Source organism: Rhopalosiphum maidis, chromosome 3, assembly GCF_003676215.2.
Source record: "Rhopalosiphum maidis isolate BTI-1 chromosome 3, ASM367621v3, whole genome shotgun sequence".
Lineage (NCBI taxonomy): Eukaryota > Metazoa > Arthropoda > Insecta > Hemiptera > Aphididae > Rhopalosiphum > Rhopalosiphum maidis.
Window position 1 is genome coordinate 47,856,936 of NC_040879.1, and position 21,748 is coordinate 47,878,683.

The window sequence follows — 21,748 nt, forward strand, 5'->3', positions numbered from 1 at the left end:
TGATATTTTACTAAACTATATTTTTTTATTTAGCTATTTAACGTGTGGTTTGTAATTATGTACAACATAAACGTGTGGTAATCATCAAGACTCGAGACTTAAATAAGCATTTACTTATTTTTATGGATTAACTAATGTAGCAGAGTGCTATGGAAGTGTATGTCATGACGTCATGTTACAACACGTTCAATTATTATGAAATTTAAAAGTGCTTTTTTTTTGCTTTTTTCGTCGATTTTTTAAAAAGATGATTATTTCCAATATTTCTGATTACTTTTGCTTTTTTTACCAATTTTTCTACTTTCTATGGTTCTTTCAAAAAATCCCTTGGAAAATCTATTAACAATAAAGCAAAATGTCTCAAAAATGAAGTTTGATTTTTCATAATATAAAATTTATTTATTTTTTAGTAACTTTTCCTAATCATTTTGTTTCAATACTTTTTGTAATCTGTAATACATTATTTTTAGCAGTTACACATTACCTACTTCATCATGTAAAAAGAAAGTTTTTTTTAATGCTTATCATTTGAATGCTTATGATGTTTTTAATCGATTTTTGAGTGCTTATTTTAATGATTTTAAGTGCTAAAAGTCCCGAGCCCTGGTAATCATAATGAGATAAAATAAAATAAAAATATATTAATATATAATAAATAGTAGGTATAAATAATAGTAATAAACAATTTTAAGTTAAAAACAAGTAGGCGATTGGGTCACTAATACTCACTATTATGGGTGTGTAAAATTTGCATTCAATGATGTTATATCATAATATATGGAAAACAATTCTTAGCGGAGACGATCGTCAGTCTACACCACTATAATTACTTATATTTCATGATATGTTTTTTTGATACTTTTAGTATTATAGTAGATTGGTATAATTGTTTCCGAAAATATTATATTTATTAATATTTAATTATTATAATAATATATATTTATACCATATTATATCAACTTGTATAACTCAAAATGCAATAACATCTCTCTGTAAATACCGTAAAACAGTAAGAATAGGTTCATAATATAAATAGCATATTGTAAAATTCATAATGATATATAATATACGTAAAAGTTTTAGGTTTCCACGAAAAATGTTTTTAAACTATTATACTAATATTATTATAATGTAATGATATATATTCCAATAGTTTTACATTAATTATTATTTGTTATACCTAGAGGTACACGGTACACGATGACAAACTTATACATGCCGCTCTACAGTGGTAGAGAAATATTGAATCAAAAGTTAACAACAATAATAAATTATATAAATGTACCTAATAATGTTTTCTTCGAAAATTAAATCGACCTATCGTAATCTCATTAATTATATATATTTTATATTTTTATTTATTTATATTTATTATTATACATATAATCAATGGCAATACTACTATACTAAAACTAGTAGCAAAATAAATTACTTTAATAGCAATATCAGAAAATATACTTAGTATAAGCATTGGTTAAATAGACAATATATTTAATCAATGGTATAATATAAACTGATGCTATATTCGCTCAGAATCGTTTTTCGTATGTAAAATGTTTTAATATCGAGTATGTACTTTATAGGAATAATTAATAATTGCCGAGTCCAGTTACTTTTGCGTTATTATTTAATTTCCCTTACCAATTCTGTGTAATGTGGATTGTATGAGAATGCTCGATTTAGCATCCGTCATTAGATTTGTTGTTACTATATCTTTATCATTTTGAAGATTTGTAAGCAATTTGTTTTTCTTTCTACATCTGTGTCAGCTAAAAACTCGGCATACTTATATACATGAACTTTCTGAAAAAAAAGAAAAGAAAATAGTAGGTAATTTGTATTTAGATTTTAGGTACTTAGAATATTTATTGTTTACCTACCAAAGAGTAAATAATTAAATTACTTACATAAATAAATTAGGTAGATAACTTACCATACAGTTTTAGAAATTAGTATAGAAACTAAAACTACCTCAAAAATTAGAAATTTAAATATGGCAAAACTAAAAAATAAATTAACTGAATATTCAACTTTTTTTTTATAACACTTCCTGCTAATTTTATCAGAAAAAAAGGAAAAATATGTTACATATTTTAATATTTATACATAAATATAATAATATATTATATTATATAATATTAATTGACATAAGTGATAAGCACATTACATAGGTACAATTAATATACTTATACACCCACATCCCACGTTAACTTTGAATAACACCGTATTGCGACAGTAAATGGAAATTAAAAATATTATTAAAACTTGAAGTAAATCAGTCAATTGTACAGATAATTATAATAAGTAAAATATACACCTATTAAATATTAATTATATAATATAATTAATATATACCTTCATATGTCGTTTTAAATTCGTGGATGATTTTTTTGAAGTACTTTTAGTTTTTCTGGATGGCAAACATAATGAGTATCATACAGATTTACCGTTAAGATCGAAAAGGCAAAGAGTGGCTGAAGTATCTGTAGATAGAAAAACAAATTATCAAAGGCTCTATTTTGAAATCATCGACGTATTCATTTTAAAAACTAATGAAAGATTTACAGAGATAACTCAACTGACTTTTTTTTCTTTATTAGATTTTTCAAAATTTGAACAATATATCTACAAATTTCCTACAAATGCAATGGACTCGTTGAAAGATAAATATGGCGATTATTTTGATTTTGCAATTCTGCGAAGTGAACTTTCTATTATAGTAGAAAGAGATAGATAGATAGGTACTCATCAACTGAATTTCATAAAGTAAACATTCATAAACTTTGGATATATCTCAAATCTACTGGCTTATCAAATAGCCTACCACAGGTTACAAAATTAGCATCATTGATGGTAACCAATCCAGCAACAAGTGCAGGAGCTGAACGCTCATTTTCCTGTTTAATAAGAATAAAAACACATCTCAGAAACTTCCAGTCCCAAAATAGACTTTCAGATCTATCTCTTTTGACAATTGAGAAGCGATTGTTGACCACAATTCAAAACCAAAATTCATTTTATGATAATGTGATTGATGATTTAACTAAAAAACAAGAAGAATCGATTTGATATATAAATAAAATGTTTTTATTATTTATGATATATTTTTCTTTTAAATAAAATTGTAAAACATATAACTAAATTAACTTGTAATTTGTATGTATTAGTGTTTGTGTGTGTGTGTGTGTGTGAGAGGGGAGGGTAATAAATATGTACCACTGTTTACACTCACTCACAACCCACGCCACGCCACTGATTTAAATGGTTATATAACTTTCGTTATGTAGAGATATCTAACTATCAGTTGTAACATTTACAAAATTTATATTGACCAATATATCAGATTCCACCTTATCGTAATTCTCATTATAATAAAAAGAAAGAAAAGAAGTTGACAATGTTTTTTCTGGAGTGCAAATCATACCCAGGGTTCTACAAAGCTTCCTTAATATTCATTCTCAGAAGCTGTTGATCAAGCAGTGTACACCGGAATGATCCTTTGAGTTTTGGTAAATAACTTGTTATACTATTTTGTTCCTTACTTAATGTTGAAAATTATTTTTCAACTGCACTATGCTCTTCATGTGCTGGCAAGCGGCACAATTTAACAGTCGGTCGACGCATCATAGCTCCAGTTGCTATCTTTAGCGTCACTACTCGCGTTACACCGTCGATACCATGGTGTATTTCTGTTACTAAGTCTAACTTCCATCTGGTTGGTGAAAGGCAGTCATCCTTGATGATCACTACATCTCCCTTCTCTAACTGTGTTCCCTTACTTGTCCACTTTCCACGAGCTTGTACCTGCGGGAGATACTCTTTTGACCACCGATTCCAAATTTAGATGCTGAACTAATTTTCAACGCTTGAGGCTGCTTATCGGTTCCCCAGAGATGTCAGGTTCATTTGGAACCATCATTGGTACTCCAATTAAAAAATGAGCTGGCGTTAAGGCTTCAATATCGGATGGATCACTGCTAAGTGGAGTGATCGGTCTGGAGTTTAAACAGGCTGCTATTTGACAAAGGAGCATCCGTAGTTCTGAGCTGGTGAGTTTATGTTCACCCATTACTCTTTTTAAATGATATTTAGTGCTCTTGACTTTACTCTCCCAGAGTCCACTAAAATGAGGCGCTGACGGAAGGTTGAAGTGCCATTCGGTTCCTTCTTTTATAAGCTAGTTATTGGTCTTTTTCATCATTGATGCCAGTTCTTTCCGAGTTCCTACAAAATTTGTGCCATTGTCACTATAGATCTTGGCGCACTTGCCTCGTCTGGCCATGAAACACCTTAGTACAGCTAAAAACGAAGGACTGAAGAGATCTTCAGCAGGCTCTAAATGCATAGCTCTTGTAGAAAAACAAACAAATATCGTAATCCACGCCTTTTTTGCCGGAACTCGTCTTAAACCACTTAGTACGTAAATAGGTCCAGCAAAATCAATACCTGTTACTGAGAACGGCCTCGCACACTGAACACGATCCTTAGGAAGATCTGCCATTTGTGGTTGATCGAATCGCGGCGAAGCTCTTACGCTCGTGCATTTGCTCTACCCAATAATGGCCAATATTGCCGTCTTACTTCTGATAGCAATGATTGAGGTCCTGATGATGAAGAAGCTCGCGATAATCGGTTTCAAAAATCATAATAGTAATCTTGTGCCATGAAGTTAAAACGATGGGATGCTTGCGGTTTTCATTTATGTTTGAATTTTCCAATCTTCCGCCAACAAGTATCTATCCATTTTGTATGAATGGATTTAGACACCTCAACTTGCTGTTTTTTGGCACTTCCTGTCCCTTTTCCAGTGCTATGAACTCCTTGCGAAAGCATTCTTGTTGAACTATTTTTAATACTGTTGTCCTTGCCTCTCTCAGCTCTGCTATCTGGAGTTTTCGAGGGTTTCTAGAGCCTTTGTCTCCTTTGACGTACCTTGTATACCTTCTTAACCAGCAGATTCCTCGGAGCATGCAATTCCATTCCGAGTATTGCTTGATCATATGAACCACTGGGTTAGTTACGATTAACGCTAGTTTTATCTCTCGAATTTCAGGCAGTTCTTCTAATTCTACATTCAACGTAGGTTGCGGCTGCCAACTTGACTTGTCTTTCTCTAACCAGGAAGTGTTTGCTCCAATCAACTCTGCTGCATTTATACCTCGAGATATGATATCGACAGGATTCTCATAAGTACGTACATGCCGCCATTGTTGAACTTCTGTTAAATCCAATATTCGATTCACTCGATTCGCTACAAATATTTTTAATCTTGAGGAGTGGCTATTGAACCATCCTTGAACTATTGTAGAATCAGTCCACAAGTAAATAGTTCCACAACTTATATCCCATGATTCTGCTAGTTGTGTTAAAAGGAGAGCTCCACTTAACTTAAGTCATGGGATAGTTGTTCCTTTCAACGAAGCTACCCTTGATTTTGAGCACAAAGGACGTGTATTCCATTTTTTTGCTTGATCTCGGCTCCGTATATACATGCATGCTCCATATGCTTCCATTGATGCGTCACAAAAACCGTGCACTTCGATTGTGTTACTACTGAGGCTTACATTTGCGGGGAATAGTAAGTTTTTTTAATAATTCCAGTCCGGAGTAGTAATTTTTTCTTGAATCTCTGCTCCTAGTTTTTCATCCCAATTTATTTTTAATTGCCATAACTGTTGGAGAAAGATCTTTCCTATAATGAGCACAGGTCCTAGGAATCCTAATGGATCGAATACCTTGTTAAGGTCTGATAACAGTTCTCTTTTGGTAAGATTAGATCTGACTGTTGGGACCGTGATGTTGAATCTGAATTGATCAGCGAATGGCTCCCAGCACAGCCCTAACGATTTTATGATCTCTCCATTTCCAAGGTCTATTGTAAAAAGAGCATCATCTTGTTTTTTCCCTATTCTTGCTATGATTGAAGGCGAGTTGGAGCACCATTTCCGTAGTGGAAATTTCGCTGAGTTCAAAATTCTGGCTATGCTTTCATGCAATTGTATGAATTCCTCCTCAGTTTCACAACCGGTCATCAGATTGTCATGTAAAAGTCACGGGAGATAATTTCAGAAATCTTAGTCCTACTCTTTCTTGCTTCCTCAGCGAGTATTACAAGACATTGCGTTGCCATGAAAGATGCAGGTGTCGTACCATATGTTACAGTAGCCAAAGCGTATGTTAAAAATGCTTCTTGAGGTTGAGCACGCTAAAGTATTTGCTGCCAATGACGATCTTCTTCTGCGACCATTATCTGTCGGAACATCTTTTCAATGTCGACTGTTTATATATATTGATGTTTCCGAAATCTTGAGAGAATGGAAAAAATGTCTTCTTGTACTGTTGGACCACGCTTCAGCACGTCGTTGAGTGAGGTGCCAGTCGATGTTCTAGCGAAAGCATCAAAGACAACTTTGGTTTTAGTGGTTAGACTTGAAGATTTTATAACTGGGTGATGTGGCAAATAACAAGCATGTTCTGACTTTCATCTTTTGGGATTATTTCGTGAATATGGTCCATGTCTATATACTCAGTCATGAATTTGGTATACTCCTTTCGCAAATGCTCATCACACTGCAGTCTTCTTTCGATGTTGATGAATTTTGAGGTTGCCATTTCTAGACTTCTTTCCAAGTATTTGTATTCTTTCTTGATTGGTAACCGTAAGACAAATCGTCCTTCCTGGTCACGCCGAAATGTACTCCGAAAATGTTGAATTGTTTCTTCTTCTTCTTGGGAGCGTTTATTTGCCTTGGATAAGCGTCCAAAACATGACTTCTCACTGTCAGTTATCGTTCTCCAATTCTCTTCTAGCGTTTCACCTACTGTCCGAATTTCTGTTAAGCATACCGTTCCTAGCTCACCAGTAACTAACCATCCAAAATAACTGTCGTTCAAAAATATATTTTTGACGTTTAGTGGTCTTCGGACTGTAGTAGTTGAAGTTACGTCGAAAAAGACTCCTCCGCCAATCAACAGATCTACAGTTCCAGGATTATTAAAAGAAAGGTCTGCTAACTCAGGTATCAATTCTTCCGAAATTTTCCAAACTTGTGAGGGAGTTGGACATGCTGGTAACAACCGTTGGTAAAACATAGCACACGAGCTTTACTCTATAATTTCTTAATCTTGATTGAATTGCAACTTCTACGTACGCCAATGCTTGAACGCTACTTTCTCCGATCCCACTCACTGGTAACGACGATCTTTTAGATTGGAGTTGTAATTTGTTTGCTAAGTTTCCAGAAATAAAATTCACTTGTAATCCACTGTCCAGAACTGCTCTGCACCTTTTCTAATTCCCAAATCTGTCTCCGGCTAGGATAATCGCAGTTGACAAAAATACGTATCCTTATTCCGATCCAGCTCCTATTAAAGCAGCATCTGCAATATTTGAATCATTTGATAAGCTAGGTTGATTGTGTAGATTGACCTTCAACCTTTTCTGTCGAGTCCATTGACCTTTCGAAGTGCAATAATGTGTTATGTTTGCGTTTACATAGTCGACAAACGAACGCAGACCAACAAACGTTTGCCATGTGATTTGGGGATAAGCAGTTAAAGCAAGACCTTGAGTCTCTTACAAATGTAACACGATCTCCTATCTGTAATTCCTTAAATTTATTGCATGCATACAATTTATGCTCACCAGAACAGCACGGACATCTTATTGACTTTTCAGTAGATATGAAAAGACCTTTCTTTGAGTTATTGTTCAATTGCTGAGTGAATTCCCTTATCTCCTCCAGAGCCTGCTAACAAAATGTTGGCTGATGTCGATACAGTAAGATGGTACTTCTACTCCGACGGCAAATAATAATATTCGTGGTAACGGTAGTGTCAAATTACAATACATTCACCTATACATAACTAAAATAATATGGGTACTATTGGGAAAACAAATTAACATAAGGAGCGCTGGTGTACTATGGATGGGCAGTTTCCTCTCTGAATGGTTTACCACGATTTAACGTCAAAGCGCCTAAATTGTAACACATAAAAAATAAGGAAGGTATACAAATAAATAACAAGAAACATTTTGAGACTGAAATTTTATCTGCATTCATCAGCATTAAACGAAATAACTTCTTCTATACAACGGTTTCTGTGTCTGTACTGTCTGTAGGTTGGGCTCAGCTCAAAGTAGTTGGTTTATCAAACACTTGGAACTACATTTTTGTAACATCAAATCGGATGGTTCAAAAACTGTACAACACATTTACCGTAACTAAAATAAATAAAAGCATATTTATATGATTTATTAGTTTACAGAAAATATACTATGATATAGGAATATAAAATACTCAGTATTACTCATATTTAAATAAAGTCGAATTCTTAATATAGTATCCAATGTAAACATTTGCATTTAGTTTCTAAACTTTATTTTTGCAGTATCCACAATACTAAAAACTCTTTCTATCGTCGCATTTTCTGAAGGCAATGAAAGGCATCTTAAGACAAATTCAGCTAATTCTTTGAATTCATATTTTTCACAACTGTCTTTAAAAATAACGTTAACCCAAAATGTAGCTGTTCAATATCCTCGATCAGAATAGTACGTTGTTCTATTATATAAATATATTTAAAATGTGTCAATCTACGCTAGTGTGTTTTCATAGCTTCAACATCAGCATTATCCACTAAAAAAATATAAATTTTTGTAGATATTTTACATTCTGTGATAATCGCTAGACAAGTTCTTGGCAAAGGAAGAACAAAAAATTTTCACAGTTACTTTTAACCATATCAAGCAATTTTGGACCTTTTGTTTTTTTGTCTGCGAGTATTGAAAAAGCATATCTAAAATCTACTGCATCATCTATTGGAAAAAGAGTCAGTGAATTTTTTAAAGTGTCAGAAACTTTATCGATATCTTCTAAGCATAAAGCATTTGCATATTCATCATCACGTAAGAAATAGGACTTAATTAAACGTTTTGCATCATAAGAAATTTAATTTCTCTATAAACTTTATTTAAAGCAGTATTCTCAGATTGGAATTTCAAATTTACATCATAATTTTCTCTTAATACAGGTTTCAAAAATGTTAAATATAATAAATTAGAGTCATCATTAAACATATTTAATAATATTTTGGCACTATGGCATTTTGTCTTTTAGCGTTGCTATATTGAAACAATTTTTTAGTTCTAACCATTGATCTAAAACTACCACCTTGTAGCACATAGTTTTACAAGTTTAGTCTGTTTACTACCATCACCATTTATTACGTTTACAGACTGCTGTGCTGCTGTATTCCATTTGTCTTAGAGGACTGAGAAAACCAGAATACAGTTTCACGCAGTCAGTATTCATTATGGTCTGGTAATTTATCTGAAGCTTTGGAAGAACAAGTGTTCAATGAATGATACACATTTAATTAGCTGCAATTTTGGCCAAATTACTCGACGCTGAGTAAACAATGAATTATTTTGGCCACATCAATTGCTTGCGCGTAGATAGCGCTAGCAAATAGTAATTCTGCACCTACACCAATAATATTCTTTGGTTGCATTTTTAAAGTTTCAAGTAATTTAACTGTACAATCTTTCAATGCTTCAGCTGTGGCTCTTTCTATGAATATCAAAATTAAAAGTGTTCAGTGAAGTCAGCATTAGTCCATCTGACTTAGTTGCAGAGTTACAGATTTTAAAAGTTTACTAATGTATGACGTGCCGCAAAAAATAAATAATACAAGTAAATAACTGGTAAGCAGGGGCGTATACAAGGGGGGACGTGGGGGTCAGATACCCCATTGGATTTTTATTATTTTTTTGTTTTTGCTTACATTATGCAGTATGCACTAAAATGCAATATTTTGTGATATTATGATCTATCGAACTATTGAATTATGAAAATTTTCTCAATACTAAATACCATTATAATTTTATTTTATTTTATTTGTAGCAAAGTAATGTTTATTTAGTCGAAATATTTAATAACGACTATGTTTATACTTTATTATAGCATATCTTATTATTTATAAAGACAATACTTTATACATATTAATATGTATGTATGCTTGACTAAAAGGGCTATGCTTCCACTGTGAGTCTGTGTTTAAAATGTTATCAGATATTATTGTTGTTATTACATTATGAGAAATAACTAATAAGATCATTATCGCTATGGGTTTAGTTCACCGCGTATACGTAGTACACTAGTACATAATACGTACCTACCATTTATTTATCTGAAATCTAAAAAAAGACACTCACGGGATTGTTGAAAATGTGTGAACTTTTATTTGTTACAGGAACGGCTAAATGACCTAACACTTACGTCAGTTTATAGAAATATTTAATTACAGCAGACGTTTTAGACTGACTAGCAAAAAAAAAAAATAGAAAACTAGATTTGTTAATTTAATTATTATTTATTTTATTTATACATTTAATGATGTAGAATTGTATAATACAGAAATGTTGACTTTATGGAGTATTGGAGTGAATAATCTACCATATTGTTCTTAATGTGAATTTTGAATCAATTCAAATTATATTCATTCAAATTTCATTGTTCATAATTTGTTCTTATATTTTACTACCAAAGTAAAAAGTTTTGGGAACGCGGAGGATTTTTCAATTGTCCCTTCCCATTTAGCTTTTTTTTTCGATCCCCTCTTTTAGAAATCATGTCTACGCCACTGCTGGAAAGTATAGTGTTAATTAAAATAACTCATCTTCCTCGGTCCATGGAACTTTGGAAGCTTTGACATAACACCACATTCCTTCAATATTATTCGTGTATGCGTCAGTTTCCGGATTTTTAAATTCAATCGAGTGATTTACCAGCAAATGAGTATACCTTCATAGGCTTCATCTTTTAAACAATCATAACTCTAAAATGAATTAAGTAATTTAAATTACTGAACTAAATCAATAAATTAAAACATGAACTTACTTTTCAATTTTAAATTTTGATTTATCTATTTAAACAATAGTCCCTTCACCACCTACATACGAAGTATTTTTAAAATAATGCACTTTTAATTTTCTCAAAAATTATTTTGCTTGGGCAGTATTTAATGGTTATGCGTGTCGTTGTCGTATTTTTTAATATACGACTGTTAACGCCAAACATAACCGTCACAATATGCTGTACTCAGACGCAATACTAAGAAGTGGTCTTTATTACATTATTTTTTGCAATAAGGCCCCAGGACTGTAAAATTGAGATAATTGGTATGAACAGAAGGCCATTCGGTTTACGTTCAAACATTTTATAAATTTCAATAATCGATGTAATTTTCACTAAAAAAAATTTATAAGCCGAACACAAACAATATATGTTTCACCAACAGTAATTGGCATCATGTTTGTTCTATGCATTTTTATACTGAACATTTTAGTAATAGTGGAAGCCGGATGATTTTATTAAGAGATGCTATTTCTCTTGCTCCTATTAAAAAGTAAGCTTTCTTTTTTTTTTAATGTATTTAATATTTTTCTTTTTTTAATATTTAATTTCATTGCTACTGCTATATCTAGTTTAAATTCACCATTGTCCTAGAAATTAGAACATAATGATACATTTATGGAAGATTCTGATTCACCAATGAATACTAAGAGGTCAATGTATATTTATAATTATTACTTACTATGAATAACCAAAATATAACAATTTTAACTGTTTTCAGAAAATTATTTAATTCTATTTTACCTCTTGGAAAAAAAACATTCAAAATCTAGTTATTCTATACATTTTGGGGACCTTAGCATTAATGATTTTAGCAGTCTGAAGTGTGTTGCAAATTTCCCGTTGTTCAATCAATCAAAACAAAACCAGTATAAAACAAAAAATTTGATTACAAAAAATCATCATTTACAAAATAAGATCCAATCCCTGCAAACAATCGTTTCTGATTTGCAGTCAAATTGATATATTTGAGATACTGCAGCAGACAATTTGAAAGTGAATTTGGATATGTTGATTGTTAATGTTGTTATTTAAGTTTTGTATATGTTGAAGTGTTTTTCAGTAGCCAGATCTGCTATGATCTTGATTATAAGTTCCACATAATATACAATTTACAAATTTAATATGAAATAAAAACTTTTATGTACAGATTGTTTTACTCTTTTGTTCAATTTATCTTGGTGGTTAATAGAATGTGTGTATTATCGTAGTATTGTCTTGTAATACACAAAAATATGATTCTTATAAATATGTTTGAGGGCAAGATGCTGAGTTTGTTCCATTATTCCCAATATAACGTTCCGTATATTGTTTAGAAATAGCAAGTTTCGAAAATTTTTAATTGACCTTTAACTTCAAAATTTTAATTTTTTAAAAAAACTCATACTCGTATCCTCTAAAATATTGTCAACGTTTAATTTTATAGTAGGTATAATTACTCTAGAACCAAAATTGAGCGTGTTCTACTCAGACTGCGTAAATGTGTTTTGTCTATGTCATACGTGTGTAAGACAGAAACAACACATGCGGATACGATGTCCTCTTCATAAAAATATTGCTGATAATGCTCCAGCAGTTGGAAATAAGGCTAAAATTTGAAAATGTATATCATGAATTAATTGTGTTCAGTACATGTGTAACATATAAATTGTTCCATCATTTATTATTTTTCTAAATATAAAAACTAAATTAATTCATACAACGAATTATAAGTTTAACAAGTTATGTACTATTGCAATAACTGTGTATAATAATGAAATTTTAATATATTGCGACTATCTTTACACCGTTTTCGAGTACACGTGTATGTGTTTCTACCGAGACCGGATGACACGGTAGTCATGGGGAATAAGCAGTTGCTGTTATACCATATTTCCACCTGAAGCGGAGGAAAACATGATCGGCTAAGACGAGTAAGACGTACGACAGAAAACAAAAAAAATAAATGCTGCTCACATAAAACATGGCGTGCGTAATCCACGCTGATAACGAGTTGTTCGTGTACAGTGAGCACTGAGCGGTGATAACACGTCGTATCGCCAAAATGTTAAATCTTATCTACATCGTGATTTAATCAATGTTTATCTACACTTAACTTAATTATTATTGTAGAAGATCAAAATTCAAAAATATGTAAACTTTTAACAGTATTCTGACAAACCAGAATCCAACACACAAATTTGAATAATAATAGTTGTGTCTTCTCGTCGATCGCGTATCGATGTATACCTATGTTTTTTCGTAGGTGCCTATGAGTCACCGTCTGCTCTCATCGACAACGAATTAACTTATTAATATAATATCGAATTCGAAAATATACAGCTCTAAAATCGGCGTGTGACCGTTGTAAGACAAAATATTTAAACTCTTTTGACCACACACGTCCTTCTTTGTTAGTGTTGATGCATTTTGAACAAACCGACAACGCCTGGCAATTATCTGCATAGTAGTAAGGTAAGTACTTCGTTTATAAATTGAACATTTTTTTCAACCGTGCAAGGCTATTTAAATGATTTTTCCGCATTGCTCAAAGAAAAATTATAGGTGTCTAATACTGGCTCTGCAATAACTTAAATATTTGTTAATTTTTATTTTGATGATTTTCCATGATTTCAATTTTGAAAACATTTGATTTAATTCAAATACCTTTACGGTATTTTCTATCTGTTATTACAAAGCCTGACACTTAATATGGTAATGCTTGACATCTAATAAAGTCATTACTGATCTCTTACTGAAATTGTAGTATCTTTTTACTACTACGATTATTTGGACTTATTCATTTGTTAAATGTTGTTACACATTTCATCCTTATAGGATTTTGCATTAATCAGTTGATAAATCAATCATTTCTCGTCATGTCAGCAGACGAAGTAGAATCTGAAATCCATTTCATGAAAACTTACAGTATATTGAAATGGGACGAACTAATGTAAGCATTAAGCCATTGTTTTTTATTATTTACAATATTTAATTTGTTTTACTTTGTTTTACACTTAAGAAAGCTAAACGATGACCGTAAATCACTTAACCAAAAGATTACGCTTGGATTAGCTACCAAAGAGGAATTGTTGAAACAAATAAAAGTTGAATTAAATATGTTAGATACATGTCAACTTAAAATTGATGTAAGATCATGGCACATAATATTTTTAAATACATGTATATTTTCAATTCTATTATTATTATTATTTTTCTTTCATAGCAAGAAATGAAAGAAAATAACACAGTGTATATTAACACAGAAATACTTACCATTTTATCAAATCGTATCAATGATATGTACAACAATATGTTTCTACTATTTCCTGTTGAAAAAACTTCATTAACAGAATATATTGAATTCTGCTCAAATAATGTAAGTAAATAATTTACAACTTTAATGTTTTTAAATTTTAGTGTATAAAATTGTATGTTTATGATAAGTGATTATGACTAATAAAAATTGAATGGATTTATATATAGCAACACCTGATTAAACAGTGCTATTATGAAACACAAGATTAAAGTATAACAAATGTAAGTTGTATATTCATTTTTTGGAAAATTCATTTTTTGAAAATAACTTTCAGAGTAGAAAGGAGATAGGAGAATTAGAAGATTATGAAAATGATACGAATAATTAATACCTAAAAGCAAAAATTTATATAATTAAACAAATTTATTCAATGCTAAAAATAATTTTAAGAACATTTTTTTAAAGCATTTTTTAAAAAAATGTCTGTTTTGAGTGCAATAAATCATTTTTTTAAGGCATTTTTCTTGTTTTTTTAGAGCATTTAAATCCGTTCCCTACTAATTATTATATATAATATCTACCAACTGCATATTGTTTTTATTCAATAAATGTATTTATGCAAACCTAGACATAATCAATAAATATATATATATAACAAATAGTTAAGATTAATAGTCCCTTAATTATAAATTAATACATTCCAGTATGTCACAATATACGGTACTAGGACCTATTATTTTTATTAAATACATTATTAGTTTGTTGAATTTATACATAAATGCAAACACTATTTGCTATGCTAATGATATGGCTATTTTTATTTTTTATTCAATTGATTCACTTTTTTAAAATTCTACTATAATTATAAATCATGTCTTTGTTTGATAATAATTTACTAGTTAAACCTAGATAAATCAAAAAACATTTATTTTAATGTAAACATCTAAAAAAAGATTCTATGTATTAAATACTCATTCATTTAACAAACAGTAATATTATTTCCTGTAAAATTTGTAGTACTCTAGAATGTGAAAATAAACTTAAATACTTTGATATAATGTTAAATAATACATTTAAATGGGATCATCATAATATGATAATATTATTTATACATTAACAGATACTATAAACAAATTCTTTTTTATCTTTAATGATGTTGAAAATATATCTAACATTCAAATACAATGGCATGTATATTTATATGTATCTCTCATTCAATCAATTTTAAATTATGGAAAAATTGTTAATGCTATAGATTTTATTTATACATAGTAAGTTATGTTATATTTGGACAGCATCAAAATTATATGTAAATAAATATATTGTTATAATTATATTAGTTGCATATTAACTTTTGCTACTATCAAAAACATATTATATTTTTATACTACTAGTAACTAGTTGGTCAACCCATAAACATAGGTATAACAACCATCAACTGAATAAATAAGATTTTTTTTTATTTGATTGTTGTCTTACAGAAACACAATGCAAGATTATATTTATATTTTCAATAGCTTTGAAATCTTATTTATTTCTGCTTAGACAATTATACATTAAACGATAGTCATTAAAATAAAAGATACTTCATTATAATATTAATGCCATAAATTTTAACTAAGAAATGTGTATGTATTAATACAATTAAAAACATAATGATATCAGTCTACCCAACCTATTTATGGGAAACTTACTATGTATTTGAGAAAAGTTAATTAAAAATTTAATTTATTTAACTAACTTGTAATTTATATGGTTCAAACTTTTAAAAACTAAACTATAAAAAATTAAAAATAAAAAACTACATAAATAAATATATATATATATATATTTATTTATTTATTTATATCCTATTTAGTATTTTAGTATTTATAGTACTATAGTATTCTTATTAATTTTTTCAATTCACAATACTCAAACAAATTAAAATGGTAATGTGTTATATTATAGGAATTATTTATCAAAAGAAATTTCCATTATATTTTTGTTACATGAAAAGAACTAACAAAACTATGTAACAAAATATTTACATAGTTTTATATAGTTTATGTAACACAATATTTTTGCTATATTACCACCCAACACTGATATTTTGAAATATATTTTAATTTATTTCATTTTCATTACCAAATTTAAATTAATTTGATTATTGATTATTAAATATGTATTTAATCATTATAAATTCTTACTTTCAGACATTATTTATTACTAAATGTAGCAATATGTTGAATACGCTCATGTTGAGATACCATAGTGATCCTGAAGTGTATATAACTGCAGCAACATATGAGTTTGATGACCGAAATGATGTTGATACAGCTAGACAATATTTTTCAGAAGGGTTAAAATATCATAAAAATTGTAAACGTTTATATGTAGAAGAGTTCTGGGTAGAAGTACAACATTTAGAAAAGACTGCAGGTGCCTCACTTTCGATTGCCATGGAAAAATATAGAAACCTCATAAAACATTTTGAAGGTGATATCAAATTTCATTTTATATTATTGGACAAAGCAATAAAATTAAGTGCAGTTAGAGAACTACAATGCAATATTGTCAGGTATAAATTTATTTTTCAGAACAATTTTTGAACATCTTTATAAATGTATTTTTTTTTTTTTTTTATTATAGAGATATGGTTAGAAAGTATAGGCATAGTGAACTAATGTGGCAAAAATTAGCTAAAATTCACTTTGATGGGTTTATCTATCATCAAGAAACTGAGCAATTACACTATGATAAAAATTATATTAGTGGTATTAGGTTAGTATATAAACATTTGAAAACATTTTTTTTTCTAATACTGACATGTTTGTTGTATAGAAACTGCATTAAAACTTATGAAGATGGATTAAAAGAAAATTTACCATTAAAAAATAAACATAAATTATGGAACTTTTATATTGATCATGTTATAGAAATTAGAAAATCCTATCGCATGAAAAAAGAAACAATAAGAAATTTTATGAATGAAACAATGGAGCGAACCTTTCAAGAAGCTCACAATAACAAGGCATTACGCAAAGCTGAACATTATATTTATTGGGTAAATTTTTATATAGTATTACTGTATAAGTATTATATATAAATAAAAATTTGTTTATTTATTTTTATTTAGGCTAAAAACACAAATAAAGACGGTCATAGAATTCTGAGAAAAGCAGTTGAAGTGTTAGAAGATAGTGTAGAGCTCTGGATTCATTTAATATCATATTATTTGAGCTATGACAGTCTTGAAATGGGCATTGAAGCTTTTCAAGCTGGTGTTCGAGCTTTAACAAACAAATCGATGCCTTTATGGGAAATTCTAATTTTATACTTGGGAAACACTCATCCAAAATTGGTAAAATAAGTATTAATATTTTAATAATTTCTTAAATAAACTTTTACAAAAATAATTAATTTTGACTATAGAGGTAAAAGTTCTCCCTTGATACTTTATGCATTTAATGCTTGTAGGTTTTTATGACAAATGTGATCTTGAAATAAAATATGTATATTACATGTTAGCCATATTTTATACTCTGTTTAGTTTAAATTGATCCACATTTGCACATGCATATTAAGCTGCTGAAACAGATGTCCAATCCTTGTCAATAACGGGTGCTCTGTGATTGGTCACCGATATACATCAATAATCATTGTCTTTGTAGTCAGAAGAGCAACTAATATTCATACAGATGCAAAGTTTCACACTAGCTCCTAGTCGCTAAAAATTATTGACAAGAATATGTGGCTTTGATCAGTTTTTGTCAAACAAGTTAATTAACTTTAACTAAACAGAGTATGCATATCATAAATTTTCTGTGATTTATTTATTAATTTCTATTGGCTATTATATTTTATTTTATTCTAACTATATTGATATCATGTATGATATGCATTTTGATTTTAATCTTTTCTCAATATTTTATTCACTTAATATACTATTAACAATTTTTCTTTAAATAACTTAAATGTCAATTAATTTTTATATTTCATAATAATCTATGGTATTTTATTTTGATATATTTGATCTAAAGTTAAATATTTAAATGTTATACAATGAAATCTTAACTACTTAACATATTTCAGTAGTAATTAATTCAATATTTTTGTTAATTTCAGGTTTTTTTTTCTAATATATTTTTTACCTTTTGCACTTTAAGTATAGCAGATATCAATAGTAATATCTCCAATACTCACAGTGTATTCTTGCCTATGAGTTTTTGATAATTATATAGAGATTATATTATAAATATTATTTTCTACTAATAAATATTTTGTGGTTTTATTTTTATCAATATTTATTTTTATTTAGCTCCAACAATTATATCACGAAGGCTCACATTTTCCATTCCCTGAAATTAATTTTATAATCAGACCTGAATATTTGGAATGGAGCGTAGTTCACAATGGAATACTTTCAACTCGTGAATTGTTCATTGAACTTAGAGATATAAAACCAGAATGTAAACAGTTGTATACAACCATGATTTCATTTGAACACACTCAGAATTCAGGAATTACCAAATTGAGAACTATCAGAAAATTGTATAATGATGTATGCAATACTTTTGGCCAAACAGACATTAGTGAGTATTAATTGTTTCTACAATATTATTGAAGCTAATTTAAAATTGATTATATAGAAGTATGGTCTGACTGCATTCGTTTTGAATATATGTATGGTTCCCATAAATTAGTGAAAGAAATTTATAAGGCATCATTACTATGTTTAGAACCATATTTAAGGAACGTTATGACAAAAGAATTTGAAAAACTTAAGGAGGAATTTATGTATGTATAATTGTATCAATTGTTTACTTGATATAAAACCAAAATTACATACCTAATTGATATTTATTGTTTTTAAGGGAGGATGATCCTAAAGATGGAGGAGTTATTATTATTGATGATGATGAATGATTTTATAGCTAGGAAAAACAATTATATAGGTTTGTGTGTGTATTTATTTTATTTATATTCATCTATATAATTAGTGACTTATGTACTTCATTTATTTTTATATATCTGTGATATTAAGTTAAAGACTGTTTATTATTTATAGTTATTTTTATTAATTTTTTAAATGGTTTAAGCATAAAACAACAAGATATAAACTTCTTTGTTAATATTATATTATTTAATATTACAATACAATGCATTTGTAATAATATGTTGTTTGGCCAAATCTCAACTATTTATAATTAAATAATTTAATTAAGTCAACCGATTGCAGAAAGTGATATATTTAAAAATGTATTAATTTTTTTTTTCTATAATACATACATCACTTTACTCCAGTTTTTACAAAATTGAATTTTTTTTTATTTCATTTTAATTTAAAAAAATATAACTTTAAAAACTTGAAATTTTTAGCAACTACTTATCTCATTATTTTCTATAAATGAAAGAATTTTTAAAATATTATAGTTGTTTTGAATTATTTATAGCTATTCAAAATTTTTTTTTTAGTTTTTATTCTATAAATGACAATAAAAAAATTATTTCCGGGTCAAAACTTGAAAATTTTATATAAGTTAATATATGTATAAAAATTATAAAATATATATTCACAATTTTTTTTGGCATTTTTAGTTCAAATTTGTATGAAATTACACATTTTAATGATAAATAACGTACAATGGTTGGTACTTTGTTACAATTTAAAAACATTGTTTGTGGAAACATAAAAATTTTGTATTGTATATTATGAATTTTTATATATGCAATAAAATTTTAAAAATAGAGAATAAAAATTCTAATATCTTATGTATTTGTACTATGATCCTTTTGTACTGTATTATGGTATTTACAGTAAGGTGTTATTAACTAAATGTTTATAATGATAATATTAAAAATTATAAATTATTATATAAAAAATGCAATATTTTTAGAAAAAAATAAATGAACCAATCGTAATACTAAAAGTAAAATACAATACTCAGAATCATTTTTTGTATACATTTATAATATATCATTGAATTTAAATTTAACATATCCATAATACTAAACACCTAATGTATAGCAGAGTAACCATTTGCTAACCTTTTTTTATTTTGAAAATTTATTAAAATCTGAAATTGTTTTTTACTTTCTATTTATATATAATTTTTTTCTACTATAACCCGGTAGCAAAGAGTATTTCAGCTAGTATTAATTGTAGAGTTAAGATTATAATAAATAAAAAATAAGATAATTGTGATAATTATTATTTTGAATTATGAGTTACTGGATTCTATTAGTTCAGTTACTAATTATTACATAAAATGACCATAAAGACTTTTTAAAACTTTTGGTACCAAAATCTAATTTTCATAAAAACTAATTGAGATTTGTAATTTTGCCGTTTCATTAACATTAGATAACTATTTCATAAATTAAGTGTAGCGATAGCAAAGTAATGTAAATTCAATCAAATCATAAAACTATAAATGTGTTGTATCTTAAAATGTTGTATATTTCATTAAATTTTAAAACTTACTTAAAAATATATGTTATTGCAGTTGTCATGTATATAACTGTGTTCATACCTTATAGCAGTATTCCTGAACCGATGTTCCACGCACACAAATATGCTGCAAACTAGCTGTAGGTGTGCCGCGAGTTGCGACCGTGGTACATACATATAGTATTATTAGGTGTTAAAAATAGAAATTTCTATTAAAATTCTTATTACTTAATTACTAGCGTTCCATCAAAATATATGGTTATAATGTGCCATGAGCATTAAAAGGTTGAGACCCATATGATAATAAAATATTAATGTATGATGGTTTATTTCATTAATGAAAATATAAAAATTATTGATTATAATTATTAAATACCTTATATAAATATTAGAATGTCTTTTCTCCTTTAAATTAGATATTAAAGAATAATTTATGTATATATACTTTTATCAAACATTTTAAACATATTATATATTATTTAGTATATATTAGGCAGAACTTTAATTTACATTTTATATATTATGTGTTACAAAACATTTATTATTATTTAGTAAAAAATGTATTACTTTTTATTTTATATAAATTATTAAGACATTATATTAAACAACAAGAATTAACTCAATTAATAAGGCTTACATAAACTACAATTTCAATATTAAAATTATATAAAAATTAGTCTAGTATATATTACTCAATAGTATTTATTACTGTATTCAGAATACTTATAAAAGTATATTGCTATCCTTAAAATTAAATTGGAAATTATATTATTATGGTGGACATTTGGAATTAATAATATCTATTAATATTATACAAATTATGAATTGAAGCCTACTAGCTATTAGATCAGTTTTAGTTGTTAACTTAAAGTTTTTTTACTGTATATCTTTCATTATTGTTACATCTAACATTATAAGCTTTGTGTCTCTTCTCAATTATTAAGAGCAGACACGAGGATATAATATTCAAATTTATTCAAGCATTTAGAAGTAAGTTTCTATTGCAATACTTATCATTCAAACTTATGAAATATTTAAATTGTTACCTACATAAAGTAGTTTTGCATAACAATTCGAGGGATATTTTCGATTTGCAGTGCCGAGAAACGTAGCGACGAGTGCCGATACACTCGTAGTCACTGCCAAGGGATATTGCAGTGG

At 28.4% G+C, this 21,748-nt stretch overlaps 3 protein-coding genes and 3 pseudogenes across 4 annotated transcripts; 3 read left to right on the forward strand and 3 right to left on the reverse strand.

The window, feature by feature from the left end:
• Positions 1–2,605: 2,605 nt before the first annotated feature.
• LOC113559183 lies at positions 2,606–3,080 on the forward strand (annotated as a pseudogene).
• A 1,656-nt stretch (positions 3,081–4,736) lies between these two features.
• Positions 4,737–5,460, reverse strand: LOC113555642. Its single transcript, XM_026960105.1, has 2 exons — positions 5,427–5,460; positions 4,737–5,356 (listed from the first exon to the last, which is right to left on the reverse strand). Exons 1-2 carry the CDS (start codon positions 5,458–5,460, stop codon positions 4,737–4,739), a joined length of 654 nt encoding a protein of 217 aa, XP_026815906.1.
• A 978-nt stretch (positions 5,461–6,438) lies between these two features.
• Positions 6,439–7,092, reverse strand: LOC113555638. The gene has a single exon (XM_026960102.1). It carries the CDS (start codon positions 7,090–7,092, stop codon positions 6,439–6,441), a length of 654 nt encoding a protein of 217 aa, XP_026815903.1.
• Positions 7,093–8,639: 1,547 nt separating this feature from the next.
• Positions 8,640–9,079, reverse strand: LOC113555637 (annotated as a pseudogene).
• A 2,014-nt stretch (positions 9,080–11,093) lies between these two features.
• LOC113555634 lies at positions 11,094–11,951 on the forward strand (annotated as a pseudogene).
• A 1,036-nt stretch (positions 11,952–12,987) lies between these two features.
• On the forward strand, positions 12,988–20,701 carry LOC113555591 (U3 small nucleolar RNA-associated protein 6 homolog). 2 transcript variants are annotated; one of them, XM_026960037.2, is made up of 11 exons: positions 12,988–13,370; positions 13,734–13,848; positions 13,918–14,044; positions 14,122–14,274; positions 16,350–16,714; positions 16,786–16,917; positions 16,978–17,200; positions 17,273–17,497; positions 18,455–18,728; positions 18,786–18,933; positions 19,011–19,091. In XM_026960037.2, exons 2-11 carry the CDS (start codon positions 13,775–13,777, stop codon positions 19,060–19,062), a joined length of 1,773 nt encoding a protein of 590 aa, XP_026815838.1. In that variant the 5' UTR covers positions 12,988–13,370; positions 13,734–13,774; the 3' UTR covers positions 19,063–19,091. The 2 variants fall into 2 exon arrangements, with proteins under 2 accessions (XP_026815838.1, XP_026815839.1); XM_026960038.1 differs by lacking the exon at positions 12,988–13,370 and adding an exon at positions 20,643–20,701 and having other exon boundaries at positions 13,775–13,848.
• Positions 20,702–21,748: the final 1,047 nt, after the last annotated feature.

What these genes read in the sequence shown, in the direction of transcription:
- LOC113555642 (XM_026960105.1), bottom strand. Translation starts at nt 5,460, where the DNA reads ATGGAATACACGTCCTTTGTGCTCAAAATCAAGG. An exon ending in CTTTGTGCTCAAAATCAAGG is followed by an intron (nt 5,357 to 5,426) that starts GTAGCTTCGTTG and finishes TAACACAACTAG; the next exon opens with CAGAATCATGGGATATAAGT.
- LOC113555638 (XM_026960102.1), bottom strand. Translation starts at nt 7,092, where the DNA reads ATGTTTTACCAACGGTTGTTACCAGCATGTCCAACTCCCTCACAAGTT.
- LOC113555591 (XM_026960037.2), top strand. Translation starts at nt 13,775, where the DNA reads ATGTCAGCAGACGAAGTAGAATCTGAAATCCATTTCATGAAAACTTAC. An exon ending in TTGAAATGGGACGAACTAAT is followed by an intron (nt 13,849 to 13,917) that starts GTAAGCATTAAG and finishes TTTACACTTAAG; the next exon opens with AAAGCTAAACGATGACCGTA. An exon ending in TTTTGGCCAAACAGACATTA is followed by an intron (nt 18,729 to 18,785) that starts GTGAGTATTAAT and finishes TTGATTATATAG; the next exon opens with AAGTATGGTCTGACTGCATT.